Source organism: Lytechinus variegatus, chromosome 14 (assembly GCF_018143015.1).
Source record: "Lytechinus variegatus isolate NC3 chromosome 14, Lvar_3.0, whole genome shotgun sequence".
NCBI lineage: Eukaryota > Metazoa > Echinodermata > Echinoidea > Temnopleuroida > Toxopneustidae > Lytechinus > Lytechinus variegatus.
Window position 1 is genome coordinate 20,743,370 of NC_054753.1, and position 21,062 is coordinate 20,764,431.

At 34.9% G+C, this 21,062-nt stretch overlaps 1 protein-coding gene across 1 annotated transcript; it reads right to left on the reverse strand.

Annotated features, from left to right (window-relative positions):
* Window positions 1-12,989: 12,989 nt before the first annotated feature.
* On the reverse strand, window positions 12,990-15,850 carry LOC121427930 (E3 ubiquitin-protein ligase TRIM71-like). The gene is made up of 2 exons (XM_041624506.1): window positions 15,215-15,850; window positions 12,990-14,255 (listed from the first exon to the last, which is right to left on the reverse strand). The coding sequence occupies exons 1-2, from the start codon at window positions 15,848-15,850 to the stop codon at window positions 12,990-12,992; spliced, it is 1,902 nt and encodes a 633-aa protein (XP_041480440.1).
* Window positions 15,851-21,062: the final 5,212 nt, after the last annotated feature.

The window sequence follows — 21,062 nt, forward strand, 5'->3', positions numbered from 1 at the left end:
AATGAGCTGCAATTTTGGTGAAAAGCGGCCGCAGAGCTCCCCGGCGGAGGCCGCGCTAGCTGCATCATGCACGCATGACCGTTCCGTAGGGATGCATACGCGCTCACACGCTGGCGATCCGTTCCAAGGACCCCCGTTTTCACAAACATTTGTCGTTCCGAAGCCCGTTCCAAGGACCCTCCTTTTTACAATAAGCCCGCTCCAAGGCCCCCGTTTTTTGTCTCGCCCGCGGCACACCCCCACCTCTTTTTTGGTCGAGTGCCCCCCCCCCCCCGGGTTTCTGATCCTGCTGTTCCTGCGGATCCCATCCACACTTCTTAAAAGGGTCCTTCCCAATGAGCTCTTGGTCGATATCCTGTCACTGTCTGATGCATCTCCGACTAGGCCCAGCTCGGAGGGACGTCTCCCCCATGTGCCTTATCCACTGAAGAGGCTTCTTGTTATCATCTCTAGTTCGAAGAGGTCGACATCTTTCAGGCCGCCCTCCAGACCCAGTTGGGCGGGTCGTTTCCCATTATTATGTGTCAAGAGAACTAGTGAGGCCCTTGTTATCACCACTACTTCGAAAAGTTCGACATCCCTTCTGGCCGCCCTTCATGGTTGATGATATTTTTTTTGTCAATTTATTCTATAAAGGTTGTGATCTATGAGCTAGCTCTTTTTGCCAGCTGAGGATGCTTAATGGTTGTTTACTTAATAACATCCCCCTTTTTATATTTTTAATGCCGAGTTTAAATTGGGTAACACTAGGGTGATAACAATAATTTCATTTTGGCAAGCCAGCTTATAGCGAGGTAGCTACGCAATAAAAGTAATTTTCTTTCATTACCCGTAGGTAGAATCCCTTTAATTAATATTGCCGTTTTGAAGTATATTCGTGTTCGCAAAAATAGGTTAATTAAAACCGTTTTGAAGAGAAAGGAGGTAGTGCCTTTTATGTGTCTTGTTTTTCCTATTAAAAAAAAAACATTTTTACAGAGGTATTGTAATTTATCGGAAACGGGGGTGGGAGATCAAGGAATTATACTGAACGTGGGGAGATTCATTTGCTTACTTTACCAGCATTGTCATAGTGGATGAACGTATTCTGAATTTATACTGTATTATAAAATTTGCATATTATTAGAGAACTTGAAGACATGAATGGGATACTGCATTACTCAATATGTGTACATGCATACATATTGTCGATATTCATTATTGTCTTTTGTTAAGGTACACCCATTTACATTTACACCGTGCTAACTGAGGCGCGGCTTTATAGAGCCTCAGTTAGCACGGCGCCTCGGTTAGCACGGTGGTCAAACTAGGGGGAGGGGACAAGTCCCCCACCCCCCCCCAAAAAAAAAAATATATATATATATAATGATAATAGATAAATAAAAAAAATGTGGAATAAAATAAGATAAAATGAAATAAATAATAAATAAATAAATAAATGGATAAATAAATAATAAGGTTGGGGCACAATAGGACATGCCCTCCAAATATTTGGAATTCTATTGCGTTTGATTTTTTTTTTTGACAATCGTATACGTGAAATAACTTTCCTTACACGTCAGACAATGCTTAAAGTGATCATTCAACCCCCCTCCCTCTCTCTCTGTATATACCTGCCCCTCCCTCTCTGATTGCCTCTCGGACTCCCCCCCCCCCTCTCTCTCTGTATATACCTGCCCCTCTCTCTCTGATTGCCTCTCGGACCCCCCCCCCCCTCTCTCTCTCTGTACATACCTCCCTCTCTGATTGCCTCTCGGACTCTCTCTCTCTCTCTTTATATACCCCCCTCCCTCCCCCCCCCCCCCCCCCCCCCCCCCCCCTCTCTCTCTTCAATTCGTAAACTTACGAGTTCGTATTTAAAGATGGAACAAACTCAATTGAGTTTGATTCCATTCAGAATTTAATGAAATCTTAATATCAATAGAATCAAAAGGATAAATTGAAACTTCGCAAGTATGCGATTTACATGAATACTGATAAATCGTTTCGCTAGCAAGCTCTCTCACTGTCTCTCCTCTCCTAAACTAATGATAAAATCACTGGACTTTATGATATCAATTATGCAGTTGTAGCTATTGTAGTGGTAATATCGGATTGATCATTATTTCTACATTGTTGTTTGGTTTGGTTGGGTTTATTATCAGAATAACACCAAGATAATATAGAGTGTACAGGAATAATTACAAAAGCGAATGTTTTTGTACAAGATACAGATGGATCACTCTATTCAGAGCCATACATAATGATGATGTTCTTCCTATAGAGGTCTAATCACAGTAATGAGAGAAATAATATGACAATATACATGAATCAATGAACAAAAACGTATTTGTGTATACATTTAAAAGCAAAATAAGCATATAACCCATGAACGCGTGATAAACAAAGCATGTGAATAATTTACTTTAAGCCCCTCTTTACCCATTGATAAATAAAATCATTCTAAAAATGAAATATAAGTACATGACACATACTTATGTGACATATATACATAATAACGTTAAAAGACTAAATTGCCAATTCAAAGAATAACTCGACTGCATGCATTTCCCCTCCAAAAATATTTACAAAGAAGAAAAGCTAATTTAGGACAGAAACGTACATGCAAGAGTGATCCTTTAATTTCATGCAGGATATACAGTATGGAAACAAAATGAAAGTTCTATTAAAATGTCACCTACCATTGCAAAGTTTTAAACATACTCCCAAAATATACGTTATCTGCAGATGAGGTGTAAAATAATTCCGAGGAAATATATGCATATTCAACTTTTAATGGTGCATGCGAGCATGAATGTTACGAATTTCGCTTAAAAGGGATCTTTTCTCAAAGAATGTGTGATAATTTCCTCTTGCAAAAGGAACATTTGTTCATTTTCTCGATCCGTTTTCAGATTCATACTCGAATCCCTTCCCAAAGTAATAAAAACCAATGACATCGGGAGCTAAGCGAACAACAAGTATTTTACAATCATATTGATAAATGGAAACACAATTCAAAACAATTGTTACTAAGAAATGCAATGAGAGTATCATTTCATTTGGGGATTCTCAATTTAGACTGCTGCTCTCATTGTGCCAAGTTTCTTAATTTTAAAGCCACAAGTTAACGTTATAGACTTGAATTAAAAAAACCAAAGGAGCGATGAAATATGTACATGGATGCCTTTCTATCAACTTAAAAACTCTGAAGCCAACAAAAAATTCAAAAGAAATGCTTTTGATACATTAAAATCGAAAATTTTGTGTAATTTCTATCGTGCCGATAATAATAGAACACATAGTGTATGTGATGAAATAAAGATGGTGTTTCCGATCACTTTATATTTCACCTGTTTTAAGTACAAAATAATGATTTTCGGACGCTATTTTTTATTTTTTATTTTATTATTTTATTTATTCATTTGTTTATTTAATTATTTATTTTTTTTTTTTTGGGGGGGGGGCTTCATTTTTGTAACATAGCACAGAAACGGGTGACAAATGGGACCTCGCAGGTCAGATTTTTTTTTTTGAAGTCAATACAATGTTAGCAAATGCCTTTCACACAAACCATTGTTTATACCATGGATATGAATCATATTTTGCTCAGGCATGAGCAAAAAAATCAAATAACTGGTGTCACCTGATAGTGAGAACTTTAGAATGCCAACCATTATATTTCTAAAAAAAAAACTTATTTATACTTAGAATTGTAACTTTTTGGCATATAAATACACAAATTAAGCAAATCTTCAGACATTACGGGAGAGGAGGGCATCATAGAATTGATATCATCATGATCATATTGAAAAAAAAACCGGGGTAATAATAATAGCAGGGCCCGCTGGGAGAACAGTTTTCAGAACTAACGTGGCTTCCCTGCGTAAATATACCTATATTATTATTATTATTATAGAATTGAGCATATATCAAGACAGATTTAATATTCTCCCAAATTCCTAACTACAATAATGTTCAATTATCTGTTTTTATGCATTCTTATTATAACAACTTTTTGCCTAATAATTTTGACAATATATTTTTGCAAACCCACATATAGATGTACATAATACTAAGAAATTCAACCGATACTCGTGCAATATATGGTCACTATTCTTTCTCAAACAATATAATTTTATGTAGTTGTCCCATTATTTGGAATAAGCTCCTCAAAATATCAAACAGTGCAAAACTGAACAAAGCCTTAAAAGACATTTGAAAATCCACTTAATGCAGAAATACTAATAGTATACTGATATAGATTCAATTATTATATTCATGTTATGTTTGTTTGATCTGTATTTCCAGACTGCATATGTTTTTATTGTGTTGTTTTGTGTTTAATTCATGATCATTAATTCAAAAGTCCTTTGTTACTTTCTGTGATCCTTCGACTATTCTCAAATATTCTTATTTATGTTAAAAAGTATTTTATTTGAAATATCCATATTTCTTGATTTGTATGTTTTTTTTATGAAGATTTTGGTAAATAAAGTTTCAATTTCAATTTAAAGTGAATAATAAAGCGTGACTGATATTTTGATATCATCATGATCATATTGAAAAATACATGTGACATAGTGTGAACATGATAATGAAAATGTGCAAATTTTATGTTAAGCAAAGTGATTTTATGTTTTGATTTTCCTCGTAGGCATGGTAGGAGACAACAGAGTATACTCTACATAATATTTAGGTTATAATATATTATATAGGCTTATGATCGAATTCAGAAATAGAAAAGTTCGCTATGCCAACAATTGCTCATATATATATATATATACAGCTTATCATATCTCATATATAGGCTTATGATCAAATTCCAAAACTAATAGAAAAATTCGCTGTGCCAAACATTTATGACTCATCGCTTGAATAGTCATTAACTGATAAATAACATTAAAAAAATATGGTAATTGATATTTACATTCCACGATAACTATTAGTAAATGAAATATATATATATGTATACAATGTATCAATTAAATCATTAAAATTCATTTTGCCTGACCATCGCTATCAGAATACCAGCCAATGTGACACATTGAACAGTATCCTGTTTATGTGATGTGGTCAACTAATAACCTATAATGTATATTCAGTTAGAGGGCGCACTCATGCTGAGTTATAAAATACCCTTTCAACCAGTAAGAAATCTCTACTACTCATGTACTCTATGATGTTCGAGTCAACCACAACATGAAACAACAGTGAGTGAACATAATCAAGGAGCTCCTTGACATAATCAAAATGTACAAATTTTACACAGTTACAAAGCAGTAAAAAAACACATTGTTTAAGTATGTCACTCTAACAACAAGTTGTTTAAACATGTTCTGTAATTCTAAATAGGTTCATTATTGCGGACTGAAATAATCGCTAGAGGGTATTCATTTGTCTTATGGTCAACAAGGAAATTCGTGATCACTTTCGCAAAAAGTGTCGAAAGCTCGTGAACTTGTAAGCTAGTGAACACTTTTTGCGAGAGTGGTCACGAATTTCCGAAAGCTAGTGAACACTTTTTGCGAAAGTGATCACGAATTTCCTTGTTGACCATAGTAGATTGCGAGACAAATGAATACCCTCTAGCGATTGTTCTGTAATTGTTTAATTTAAAAAAAAAAAACTTCTTTAAAAAAATCAAACAATATTTATTAGAGTGTTGGGCTTAACAACGTGCTTAAAATTTGAAACACCCTTTTTACAGCAGTATGTTATTTTGGATATTTTTTATAAAGTGATTACACGTTCACATTGTATTCTTTCATTATAAGTTGGAGATAACGGGGGGGGGGGGGTTATCATAATAATTATGCACTACTACAGTGCGTATCAAAAAAAGTTTACACTTAAAAAAAATCCTGTAAAATTATACATTTGTAATATCCTGAAGATTTTTCCACATTTTAAGATTGATACAGATCGATTTAAAGGGATGGTCCGGGCTGAAAATATTTATATCTTAATACATTGAGTAGAGTTCACTGAGCAAAAGGCCGAAAATTTCATCAAAATCGGATAACAAATATTAAAGTTATTGCAGTTAAAAGTTAAGCAATATCTTGTGAAAACAGTCGTCATAAATATTCATTAGGTGGGCTGATGATGTCACATCCCCACTTTCCGTTTTCTTATGTTATTACATAAAAACCATAATTTTTATATTTCATAGTTGTGTGAAAAATATGTCTCCTTGTTATGAAATAAGTTGTAGCAATAAATATCTAATGCACTAAATCATTTGTCAATCCAATTTTTCTAGTTCTTGGAGGAAAAAATTGAATAAACCTAATTTCATATAATAAAATACAAAAGAACAAGTGGAGATGTGACATCATCAGCCCACCTAATGAATATTCATGACGACTGTTTTCACAAAATATTGCTAAACTTTAAAATTCACTAACTTTGTTATTTGTTATCCGATTTTAATGCAATTTTCTGCATTTTGCTTAGGGAATTCTACTTTATTTAATAAGCTATAAATATTTTCAGCCCAGACCATCCCTTTAAGCAAATGACGATGTCACTGTCGAAAAAATATTTCCGCTTGAGTGAGCACCGCTTACTTTTGAAAAGTTAGTGAAAAATGATTTGCGCAGAACTTTGAAATAGTTATTCGAAAAAAAAGTAGACCTTAATTATGAATAAAAGGTTGAATTTAACTAGCAAAATTGGTTTGAAGACGTCTTTTACCCTTTTAACTTGTTTCCTTGCCCAAAACACTTCGAAGGGTGCATTGTGCCCCACCCCACACACCTAGGCCATCGTGACGACATTTGCCTTACACTGAGCTGTGATTTACATGAAATGGCTTAGGCTTGGTTTTTATTTTTTTAATCGTAGTCAAGCTTGGAAAAAGTGTGGAGAAACAAGTGTTAAACAAAAAATGAAATGTAAACCCACTTTTAATGATAAAAACTTAGTGAAAAATGCTGGAGATGTCAGATATAAACTTTTGTTCAGACTTAGTTACGTCCACAGATCCAGCTGGCACAAAAAAGGTAAAGGTTGTGCTTACTAAGTGTTGAAATTTCAATTTGGGTGGCGAAATTGTTACAAAATGCTTTGAATGTATCTGTTTTATTTCAACTGACTAAAAGTGCAAGGAAAATGTATGAGAAATGTTTCCCCTTGACACAGCGTGAACACGAGCATTTCTGCGTAGATTTCTGCGAGCTTTTAAAAAATGAACAGTGCTCACTCAAGTGTAACATTCTGTCAAAACTTTTACTTTCATGAGATAGATGAGACCCAAACCCAAGAATACATGTGAAAAAATTACACACATGTTGTATATTTTATAATTCCCAGGGCTTTTTCAAAGTGTAAACTGTTTTGATGCGCACTGTATAATGATCATATTCAATAGAAAAGTTCGTTGCGCCTAACGACCTGGAATTGGAGAAGAAATGGATATGGAAATTATGACTCATCAACCGATTAAATTATGAAGTCATTACATGATGAAATAAACATGAGAATAAATATATCCGACGCTTTATGTTGATGGGCATATACTGTACATTACTGTACACGATAACTACGAAAATATGAACAAACACATTTGAATCATAAAGATATTAGCTATATGCTTCAAGGATACGGTTGCTTATAAACACACATACATGAAATCGTTGGCCTATGTTGGTCTCTCAATCCGGTGTAGTGGGTTAGATGACAAGTCAGAGCGCTAGTGCCCTTTCATACGATATTATTATCAGGTCCCTTGGAGAGGACCGTAAGCCGTCGGTTCACTGGTTGATTACTAACAACCAACCAATCACACTTTCTCCGCAGTCCAGTATAACAATCCTCACCAACATGTTTTATATATACACCCAAAATTATTTACACAATATAAACCCCTCAAAGAAAGTTTGGACATCTGTTTTTAGCCATTAATTTCTCCCAACTCCCAATTTTACACAATGCATATTTTACATTATTCAAAAGATCATTTAATTCTCTTTAAAATGATACCATGCTTGTTATGATCATGCCATCAGGAAAAAAGCAGGATTCAAAAGTGTTGGATGAGGTCTGAATTAAAAAGCTGCAAAACGAGCAGAAATAGTCACGATGGGTCACTACAGAACATGATTCTTTTGTCTGTGTCAATAGAGATGAAAATCTATTCAAACCAAGCCCCTGCTTCTGTAGTGATGGTACTGTGAGATACCATGGTTTGAGTCGTGGTTTCAAATACCCATGCATGTCTGTTTGTTTGTTATGTTTTTGCTTGTGCAGAGGTGTGTTTGATTCCTTGTTAATGTTGATGTTAAGGTGCATGAAAACAATTAAAAGAAACCGCTGAGAAACTTACTCATCACCAGTGAAAAAAAGAACAGTGACTTTCAATATTGTGTCATTTTGCAAATTTTGAATTTTGACCTTGCCCCCATATTTCAAGGCACTGCACCTCCATATGATCCATAATCATATCATGTAGGGTATCATTTTAAGGAGAATCAAATGTTCTATTTATTGCTATTAATCACACATTGATATTCATTAAAACCGAGGAGGGATTATCGATCAAAGTTAGATTTACAAACTTTTTTTGAGGAGTTAGATCAATACAATAATGAAGGGGTACTCAGACTGAGAGGGACAAACAAACACTGAAAACCTGATCAAAATTTGACAAGGAAATTTATAAGCATTGCGTTTCCTTGGTGACACTGTTATAAAATTGGTTACTGCTTTGATTTGTAATATCATCATTGTTGAAACAAATTTTATACACAATGCATTGTGATGTCCTATAATGAAATAAGAAAAGGGAAAGTTGGGACCACACAACATCAGCCCACTTATCACTGGTCATAGCTGTTTTCACAAAATATCGCTAAACTTACAAATTAATTAGTTGTTTTATCAGATTTTGATGAAATTATCAGCGTTTTGCCATTTTATGCTATGGAGTATGTCATAATGTATATTCTGATTTTACTATTTTAAGCCAGGAGAACCCATTTTTAAAGGAATTTTACTGATAGTTCTATAACATGCGTGCCTAGTCTGTATATTCCTAAGAATGTCACATGATGGATCCTACCATTGAAACGAGATATCTCTCTGATTGCCTCTCTTTCTCATCCTTTCTAGTTTGCATTCAAAGTTTGAACAGACTCGATTCAAATTTATGATATTCAGAATTTTAATGAATATTGAGAAAAACATATGTTCAATTAAAAGAAAAACTATATAACAAACCTCCATAATTATGTGCTCGATCTACTTCGGGGTTAATGTGATTGGGTAGCTTTTAGAAAGCAACTAATGGGCCTAGTAACACAAAGGTTAGCAATTAAACGCACGCTTGATTTTAACGATTGATGATACATTATAGTCAATGCAATCAATCGTAGAAAAATGTTCTACGATCATTGCTAAGCTTTGTGTATACGGGCCCCCGGTCGACTTCCCCTCGTTTGTTGTTTTTATCTCTCATAAAGCCATCGTAAATCCATTTATTTTCATTTTTCTCTTTTGTTTTGATAGAGCTACTCTACTACACATTGAAGTCTACGTTACCGAATGAAATGATCGAACATTAAAATTTATTGATAATGTTAAATTAAACGGATTTATATATTTACAAATATTAATTTTACAAATATAAATCAGTCAGCATATCGATAACATATTAATTTCTGTATTTTCATGCTATTATACTACTTTTTCCGTATGCTGTAAAAAAATGGGCCTGAATAAGTGAATGAAACGATCAGGGAAAAAAGTATTATTTCATGCGGCTGTATCGATTGTATTTGCGATATACGATGACTTTCACATCCTACCGGGTACCCATTTAGCACCTGGGTCGAGAGTGGCAAAGTGTGGATAGACGCCTTGCCAAAGCATCCCTCTGTTTACAAGGCGAGAGTCAGAACCACTACACCACGGCTCCTCAACACTATAATTTTTTCATTAATTTACTTTTAAAGTACTCTTTCCCTTTGGATAAACAGTACTGGAGTCGATCCGTGACGTCATACTCTTCAATTGGGGGATGAAACAATAGCCACCCCCCGGCCCCTTGAACAAATTAAAGATTCACAACACAAATCGACACCCATGATAAACAGAATCGTTCTAAACAAGGTACTAAAAAACTATATACAAGGGAATCTCATAGAATAACCTCTGAGAGAGCAGTAACACGATAACATGCATTTCTAAAATATAAATCGTGATATTAACACAAGAAAAAGGTCACTTTTACATCAAATTCAAAGTACAATGAAATGTTATTAAAAGAAAATAACCACAGATCGACCTGGAGTTGTCCATCTACGTTGAAGGTCTCTTGAATCATCGTATAAAGGTTTTTTAAGCACGTTTTTATTAAAGAAAGGCTGTTGTCATGATCCTAAACTCGCAATCGAAAAGAATTCCGCATTTGGGGCTTGTACTAAAAAATAAAACTAGTTTTGTTTTATTTGTTTATTTTTATTTTAGCCTCGTCAATATATTTCAATTCATACTTGATTTAAATTCCATTCGGAATATCGAAAAAGGAGCGGTTTAGTTTTGACACCGGTTTGTTTTCGTTATATGCAAAATGGGATAAAGATTGAAGAAATGATCTATAAAAAACTTGTAAATGGGTGTCAAAGTCATGGTTTTGTGGCGATCCTCAAGGTGATTATTGTATATGATACACGAGTGCATTAGAACATACGCCAACCACTGGAATATACGAGTCGAATAACAATGGAACATTTGATTTAAAATTCAAGTTTAATTATGAATTCTGTGCTAATGCTGCAAGTCATACTTCCCCCCTACGGCCGCAGTACAGCGAGTCGAAAACGACCGTCTTAAGATTTTTTTTCTACCAGCTACATTATGGTGGTTTGAATAAAATTAGATAAAACAGTTGATTTAGACTCGCCGTAAGGCGCCCGTATAGCGGAATATGACTGCAATATAAACAATTCTTAAGAATGCATCTATACCATGATATAAAGATAGTGTAAGTCTGGTAATTTTACTATACATTGTATACATAAATACATTGTGTATATGCAGCATCATGCGAGATCTTCGAGATCTTGTATATAATGATTAAGATGAAGTTTATATCTGCATGCATCTATTCACAAAATGGATATTTGTCTATTCATATCTCCTTCTGTTCACTAATATACAAAATACCATTATATTGCTTTCATTCATATTCAGAGGGACTTATGACAATTTCAAAGAAGACTGAAAACAATGTTATTCTTGAGATGTCTTGTTTGCATTCTTAAAAGAAAGGAAATCAAAATGGAATATTTTCAAGACTATTCTGAAACAATACCTATACAAAAAGTTTTTACCAGCAAATATTTCATTTTTCAAATAAATGGTTTTAAGCGGTTGGTACATCTTTCCCTTTTGGAGAAGATTACATAATAAGAAAAAAAATGCAAGAATCTTCTAGACGGTCAAAAAGAAAGCATCTTATCATTCCATCATCCACGATGATTTAACTGAATAATATACAAATAGCGATCATGCATGAATATGATGCTACGAAAACTTCGCATGATGTGAAAGCAAAATGGTCTAATAGAGCGTAGTCTTTGTGCTTATGGTACGTTTATACCCTTATGCACTGTAAATATATTCATTAGTATACAAATGATGCATGGGTTAGAGTGGGTCAGTAGGAACTGTGTGCACAAGGTAACTTTTGGCATGGTTTAACCCACGAGGCGCAGCCGAGTGGGTTTAGACCATAATGCCAAAGTTACCGCGTGCACACAGTTCCACTGACCCACGAAAGAAACCCATGCATCATCTGTTTTATAGAATGGAAAAAATTTATTGAATAAAATACAAAAATTAATGATTTACCGGATGCATGATAATTTCATGCATCCGGTAAATTGAATTTACCGGACGCATGAAAAAATTTACCGGACGCATGATTTTTTTTACCGGACGCATGATTTATTTACCGGATGCATGAAAATTCCAAAATGTAATGCAGACACTTTGATAACCCTGGACAACATAAATATGGGCTTAACTGCATAATATGTTGGCACAAAGGCATTATTATACCCAAAATGCCAAATACAGCTTTGCATTGACAAGATCTTGAGGCAGCCTCCGACCTCCAATAGCAGTGTGTGTATGCCCGGGCCGCGCCGGGGGCCAGCGCTTGCAGCTGCCTGGCCCTGGGCAGTGCAGTGGTGAGTGGAGAATTTGGCTGTTCACAGCTCAGGGCAGTAGATCTAACATTAGATCGTATGTCTGGACTTCTCAACTAACAAGTATGCGGGCAGTTTTAATCCCAATGACGATTACGGTACCAGATTTGTACTTACAGATCATTTTGCATCCTTTATTTGATTCATTCATGCCTTGATCGAAAATTCAAAATTTTGACGTAAACAAGCGTAACAGTACATGCGCGATGACATCACAATGACCTTTTCGGGCGATAGCTTGTTTACAGTGGATATCGTTTTGATTATCGGGATATCGTTCGTGCAGCCCAGTAAAAATTCTTGCATAGCTCTCAACCAATCAGATTGCGGGGATTTTCTCATCCATTCTATAATATGTATTATAGTAATTCTCTTAATATATTTTCAATTACGTATGCTTATTACTTTGTTATATTACAATAAACGCTTTGTTATATTTCAGTTTTTAAGTTAGTAATTTTGCTATCACTTGATAATTACAATAATAAGCACGGTATGCCTGTGTTTGTTGCAGACGAAACTGTATATTCAATAGTCGGAAAATTGGTGCAAAATAATGTATAGTATTTATACTTCATTAATCGATTCATTTTCGTTATCACTTGTATCACTCGAATATTGTCGAATTGAATTCTAAAATTTACATGTTTTATCCAGCTTCTGGCTGCGAAACATGTTCGTTTTTTTCAACACATCTTCTACGAATTAAATTGTATGTTATTTATATCACATTAAGTGATTTTGTCATTGGATGTAGATGTCACATGGTCAGTAATATACATGGTGTATGTGTGATTACAGTAATACCTTGATGAAATATAACTTCGTGTGACAAGCAAAGGCGAGCATGTCTGGGGAGAGGAAAACGAAGTAACACAAACTCCAAACCAATGTCATATCAAATGCTTTGAACTCAATTCTTTCCTTCAGGTTCAGACCATCAAGATCATAGAGCCTGATCACGACGCTACTATTATCCATATCAACACTCGCTACATACACCCTGTCCTGCTCATCCACGGCAGCATACAGGTAGACACCCTCTGGAGCTTGTAGAGACTCACCAGCATTCCCACCCCTGTCATAGACCGTCACTACGCTTGGATTGACCCAACATGAACTCGTGACGATCAAACCCGTCCTGGTGATAGATGCCTGCTCCGTTTCGTGCTTTGTTTGAACAGTGTGTTTGAGGGTGGATCCTGTCGGGTCATAGATATAGATTTGTTTTCCATAGTTAGTAATGATTACTTCATCTGATGGACTTCTGTTAACTCTGAGAAAATATCTATTGTCTTTCACGTGGATTGTTGCTTTCCTGGAGCCAAGGCGAGAGTAGATGTGGGCTTCTGTAGTACCAGTAGACACGCATAACGCCCCGTCCCGTTGCAAAACCAGATCATAACAATTCATGTCATTTAAGGCTAATATGTTATTATACCACTGCTTTCCACCATTTGAATCAATGATATCAATACCTTGTGCAGTGCTCCCATACCCGATAGCGACACTGCTTTGCGAGTACCGTGCCATACCGCACATCCCTCCCCGTAGATCAACACACTGAATGACTTCCATCTTGGGATCTGATCCTGAGATGCTCCCGAGGTCAAGACGAGTATCATCTGCTGGTTTGAACCTCTTCTCCTGTGCTTTCTTCCTAATAGCTTCCGCAGAAGTGTGATCAGTAACCTCCTTCAGCATGGCATCCAGCTCCTCACAGAGCAAGATATGAGCAGATAGAGTGTCTGTCTCAAGATGACCCAGTCTGTCATTATCTACCAAAGTAATTGAACTACAAATACTCTTGATCCTCTGGCGATCTTTTGACTTCAAGACATTGAGGTCGTCATCAAAACTATGCTGTAAGGCATGTATTTGGTCGGTGAGATTTCGAAGATTTTCTTCCAGCTCCTTGGCCTTGATACTGTAGGCTTGCCTGACATCATCTAGTAGTGTCTGCACTGCAGTGTGTACCTCATGACGTTGTATTTCTATGTTCTGAATGTTCTTTTCCAGCTCTGCTTTCTTGTCAGCACATCGCTGAGCAAGGTCTGTCACCTACGAATTGAAAGTGATAAGTAAAAACAGCGAGTTATATCTGGAAATATTCCATAAAGGCGAATATAAGAAATACTGATACTCTACAAACAAAGAAATCATACAGAATGACGTACGACAATCTGAATAAGATTGAAGAGAGACAGCATATAATTACAAAATTGTTTGTCATATTGAAACAACAACGATAATAATCATCAATGTAGTTCAACACAAAGAATAAGTTACATAATCAAATGAAACAACATTTTAGATGCTGATGATGGTATTAAAAATCATCATATATCATTGTCAATCTGTATTCAACAACATCTATATATATTGTTATTTTATTAATCAATATTCTGTTCTAAAGTCTTATTTATTATATCATTATCATGACTATTATTATTCCTGTTACCTTAATTACTATCATTATTTTATTAGTATTGTTTCTTTTTTTACTGTTAATGTTCTTAATATCTTGTATATCTTGATATTGTGATTATCATTATTGTCGTCATCAGTTTCATCATCATCGTAATCATTAAAAAAAATGGTGTGATCGTTGGTGTTTTCATCATGAATCTACATACTGTCCACTGTGTTGAGTAATGTTTGTTAGTACAAAAAATATATACATATATATTCTGGGCAGTTATTGTCTCATTCAGCAAATGTATTACCCAATTATTAGCTTTTATTACCCAATTTGGACAGACTTTAACTAATAGTAGTATGGATAATATGTTGCCAAGGGATGGTTAAAAATTTGGCCTTTTGCCCAACCTTTTTAAGAGTGTACGCTCTAAACAAGTGTTTAAACTTGTAAACAGCTAAGTTTGATTATTGATATTTGATTCTGAAAAAAAGTCTGGTTGTCTAAACTTCTAAACAACTACTGTAAGGTTCAAATAGTGAACAGTGTTATACAGATTTTTATACAGCGTTTTTGCTGTGATAATTATGAATAAATTCACCTTCTGTCGCAACTCCTGCTCAAAGTTAACCTGGTTCTTGATTTTGTGATATTGATGATCAACGAGTACGCACTTGTGACAGACGTGGACCTTACAATCCTCACAAAACATATCCTTGTTCTCTTGTTTGTGGATGGAGCACTTCTCGAATAAATGACCAATGCTGACCTTCCCTTCGATGACATCATCCAGGGATACAATCTCATGACCTTTGAAGACAACTGTAAGATGTTGATGACAATGTAAGCACTCATCGCACATGTAATAATTACATGTTCTGCAGAATGATACAGCGTCTTTCAGAGATTTGCAAGCGGTGCATTTCTGGCACATCTCAAGGACAGCATTCATCCCTCCACACTTGGCGTGATAATCGTCTACGCATCCGTTGATGGAGACATTGAGGCGGAGATCATCGACACGGTTGGCGGACAACTTGGTGATCTCCCTGCAGAGAGGACAGACCATGTGATCAAGGTCCTGGTGGGTTAGGTCGTATTTCTTGAGGCATCGCCTACAAAATGTGTGTCCACATGAAGTCAGGATTGTTGCCTCGACAAATATATCAAGACATAAGGGACATATCAGGTTCGACGAAGAGCTTGATGCTTTCTCTGATCCACACTTCTCAGCCATTGCTAAATAAAGAGATCTAATTAAATCCAACCACAAGAACTATCACATGACAACCTACGAAGCCAACAGTGCATTTCGATACAAATCACTCGTAGTGCTGCAATTGATTGATTGATTGATTGATTGATTTTATTCGTCAAGAATATCACAAGAGATTACAATGAAATTGAAGAATACCTTGACAGGATAGCCCATGAAAGCCGAAAGGCTTATTTCCAATGGGGTCCTATAGTTAGTATAAAACATTAACATATTGTAACAAAACTGGAATATGTAAAAGATAATAAAATACATACATGTTACATCAGTCAAATAATATGCAAACATCTGAAGCAAACAACAATCCTCCTAATATGTGAAACAAGATTATAATTTAACATGCCCTAATGTATACATTAGAAATAGAAACCAACAGTACAAAATGTGTGATTTTTAATGGTAATATTGCTCCCGAGTAGCTTCCAGTTTTAGGTGCTTCTTTAATGCACTCTTAAACTGAGAAAATATTTTAACTGCTTTTACTTTATTGGGAAGAGCATTCCAAGATTGGATGCCATTAAAATAAAAAGTGTTCCCTATATGTCCTTCACGTTTTGGCAATATAAAATTAAAATTACTATTTCGAGTACCGTACCTATGGATATTTGATACACGGGTGAAATTATTTGCTATATAATGATCTAATGTATCCGAATAGAATATTTTATGCACATGGTGTAATACTAATTGTTGTGATCTGTGATCTACATGAAGTAATCCTGCCCTTTCAAGTTCATTACATCCGACATGTGCTCTTGGTCCTAAAACATTTATGTATCTCACAATTTTATTTTGGATTATTCTAAGCTTTTTCTTATCCGTAATACCCAGGCTACCGTACCAAGCCGCATTAGCATAGTCAAATAGACATTGTATCAAAGCAAAGCATAAAATACGTCTAGACTTCATATTCAAACAGGTTTGATATCTATACAAAAATTTCAAGCGCGAATTGAGGCGAATTGTAAAAGCACACTACTGTGAATTGAAGTAGGAACTTTCTATTAATAGAACTGGGAATTCCCACCTACCTTTGAACTTGGCAGCGTTAAGTATGCATAATTTCATCGAAAGAGGGATTTTTTTTCATTCCGCTTATATATATTTAGTACACAATGGTCCAAAAGCCTCGTATTACTTTTTTTATTACAATCAAAGGTAAAAGCACACTGCTGCGCAGTATAAACTTCCTAAAAATAGAAGTGGGTATGATAATTATATATCAATAGCATGTATGGTGCTGACTCCATGTGACTACCTGATGACTATGTCATCATAATTGTTCTTCCACTACAAACTCTTGTCAGTTTTATCTATTACAAAGGTTGATTAGCCAGAATGCAGATATTCCTATTTTCAACTGATTATCTAATTATTCGAGATTTATCGATCCGTGCTGGCCTTGGCATTGTTTGACTGAAGCAACACAGCCAAGAAGCTGTTTAAAACATGTATACATATACCGCGCTGTTTTGCTAAATCAACTTTACAGGAGTTGTTTAAACGTTGTTTAAAGTCTGAAACAACATTAATAAATCAAGCATGTTTCTTTAAAAGGTTTAACAACTACTGTGAGATTCATATAGTAAACAGTCTTGTATGAAGAAACCCAAAAGTTTTTACTGTGAAGGACTTAATTGGATCGTAGTGTTGGATACTGCACTCTAAAAACGTGACTATCAGTGATTGCCATATCAGTTGCACCCAGCTGACTACTGGTCTAGTCAATTTGACTGATTTGTTTTAAGAGTATTGGCGCTTTGATTTGTATTTGAAACCAAACAAAATTTCAATGTAGAATGTGATCTGGAAAATTAGTCACGTGATAATACCTGGAAAAGAAGATCTTTTAAAATGATTGTTTTGGTTGAAAGGTTCTTTAATATATAGTTTCAATGAGAAAAAAGTGTAAATTTAAAGAATCATTTACCTATTAAAAATGACAGATTCAAAGAAAGCTATAATCTAATTAATCTTTAAAGCACATAGCGTGACATGTAGGAGCTTATTAACGTTTTCCTCATATTTCAAAGGGAGTTACTTGTAGATTAATAGGCCGTAGGGTAGTCACATAATAATGGAAGGACTGGTAATTTCTTTCGGCCCCCTTTTCTTGCTACGGCAGCAGATCCCAAGGGATATCATTATCCCCTTTATTCAATCACCAACCACTACCCCCCCCCCACCTCCCGTTGCCTAATCCCCTCATTTCATGCAGGCAACGTTTAAATATTAAATTCCAGTTCCCTAGCACCCCCCCATTTGAAGAGGACCATATAGTTCTTAAATACTTTCCTTTTCACATCAACTTCAATTCTTAATTGCTTAGAGACATGGTTTCAAATTTTGGGCCCGCAACCCAGTAATCTGTACTCATTTAGGAATCATTTGTGTAAAAATGAAAATGAGCATTTTTTCATATAATTTTCGTCTTCATGTGCAAAAATCCCCGACTGTATAATTTGATATTTCCACTATTGTATAATCTCCATTTCTCTATCAAGAAGATATTTCATTCATAGATTACGTGACTTAAACGATCAAATTGCCATCTTTAGAGTAATCTCTGTGTAACTCATTGCGGGATCTTTTTCTATATCATTTATAATTTAATATATGTGTAAGACAGATCTTATTCGGTTAAAAAAGATATTAATCTTTAATTTCTGAGTTTGTATATCGATTGATATTGTTTTGTGTAATTGTGATTTTATGTTCTTCTTTATATTGTTTTTAAGAGAAATTATTCATTCATGTTTCATTTCTGGTTTCTAAGATTTTTCTGTCTATCTTCCTCTCCTATAACCCTACGCAACCATTGATGGAGACATTTAGGCAGAGATCATCGACACGGTTAAGAGACGTTAAGAAATTATTCAGTTATTTTTTATTTGTGGTAGTTCTAAAGATTTCTCTCCTTATCCTTCTATTCATGTTTCATTTTTGGTATTTCTAAAGATTTACTGTTTATATAATTCCTCTCCTATAACCCTACGCAACCGTTGATGGAGACATTAAGGCAGAGATCATCGACACGGTTGGGGGACAGTTGAGGGACGTTAAGATAAATTATTCAGTTATTTTTCATTTGTGATAGTTCTAAAGATTTCTCTCCTTATCCTTCTCTTCTCTTTGATTCTATCTCTGGTTTCATCTCATGTACTCCTGATCCACTCCTCCCATATTCTACCCCCCCCCCTCTCTCTCTTTCTCTTCCCCTTCTCCCCCTAACTCTCTCTGATTGCCTCTCTCTCTCATCCTTTCTAGTTTGCATTCAAAGTTTGAACAGACTCGATTCAAATTTATGATATTCAGAGTTTAATGAATATTGAGAAAAACATAGGTTCAATTAAAAGAAAAACGATATAACAAACCTCCATAATTATGTGCTCGATCTACTTCGGGGTTAATGTGATTGGGTAGCTTTTAGAAAGCAACTAATGGGCCTAGTAACACAAAGGTTAGCAATTAAGCGCACGCTTGATTTTAACGATTGATGATACATTATAGTCAATGCAATCAATCGTAGAAAAATGTTCTACGATCATTGCTAAGCTTTGTGTATACGGGCCCCCGGTCGACTTCCCCTCGTTTGTTGTTTTTATATCTCATAAAGCCATCGTAAATCCATTTGTTTTCATTTTTCTCTTTTGTTTTGATAGAGCTACTCTACTACACATGGAAGTCTACGTTAGCGAATGAAATGATCGAACATTAAAATTTATTGATAATGTTAAATTAAACGGATTTATATATTTACAAATATTAATTTTACAAATATAAATCAGTCAGCGTCAGCCTATCGATAACATATTAATTTCTGTATTTCCATGCTATTATACTACTTTTTCCGTATGCTGTAAAAAAATGGGCCTGAATAAGTGAATGAAACAATCAGGGAAAAAGTATTATTTCATGCGGCTGTATCGATTGTATTTGCGATATACGATGACTTTCACATCCTACCGGGTACCCATTTAGCACCTGGGTCGAGAGTGGCAAAGTGTGGATAGACGCCTTGCTAAAGGTACTAAAAACTATATACAAGAGAATCTCATACTCGATAACATGCATTTCTAAAATATAAATCGTGATATTTACACAAGAAAAAAGTCATTTTTACATCAAATTCAAAATACAATGAAATGTTATTAAAAGAAAATAACCACAGATCGACCTGGAGTTGTTCATCTACGTTAAAGGTCTCTTGAATCATCGTGTAAAGGTTTTTTTAAGCAGGTTTTTTATTAAAGAAAGGCTGTTGTCACGATCCTAAACTCGCAATCGAAAAGAATTCTGCATTTTGGGCTTGTACTAAAAAATAAAACTAGTTTTATTTTATTTATTTATTTTTATTTTAGCCTCGTCAATATATTTCAATTCATACTTGATTTAAATTCCATTCGGAATATCGAAAAAAGGAGCGGTTTAGTTTTTTGACACCGGTTTGTTTTCGTTATATGCAAATGGGATAAAGATTGCAGAAATGATCTTTAAAAAACTTGTAAATGGGTGTCAAAGTCATGGTTTTGTGGCGATCCTCAAGGTGATTATTGTATGATACACGAGTGCATTAGAACATTATGCCAACCACTGGAGTATACGAGTCGAATAACAATGGAACATTTGATGTAAAATTCAAGTTTAATTATAAATTCTGTGCTAATGCTGCAAGTCACATTTCCCCCTACGGTCGCAGTACAGCGAGTCGAAAACGACCGTCTTAAGATTTTTTTTTTCTACCAGCTACATTATGGTGGTTTGAATAAAATTAGATAAAACGGTTGATTTAGACTCGCCGTAAGGCGCCCGTATAGCGGAATATGACTGCAATATAAACAATTCTTAAGAATGCATCTATACCATGATATAAAGATAGTGTAAGTCTGGTAATTTTACTATACATTGTATACATAAATACATTGTGTATATGCAGCATCATGCGAGATCTTCGAGATCTTGTATATAATGATTAAGATGAAGTTTATATCTGCATGCATCTATTCACAAAATGGATATTTGTCTATTCATATCTCCTTCTGTTCACTAATATCTAAAATACCATTATATTGCTTTCATTCAAATTCAGAGGGACTTATGACAAATTAAAAGAAGACTGAAAACAATGTTATTCTTGAGATGTCTTGTTTGCATTCTTAAAAGAAAGGAAATC

Excerpts from the sequence above, each read along its gene's own strand:
- LOC121427930 (XM_041624506.1), bottom strand. The coding sequence starts at position 15,850 with ATGGCTGAGAAGTGTGGATCAGAGAAAGCATCAAGCTCTTCGTCGAAC. Across the intron at positions 14,256-15,214 it reads AGCAGGAGTTGCGACAGAAG|GTGACAGACCTTGCTCAGCG; the intron begins GTGAATTTATTC and ends TTCAATTCGTAG.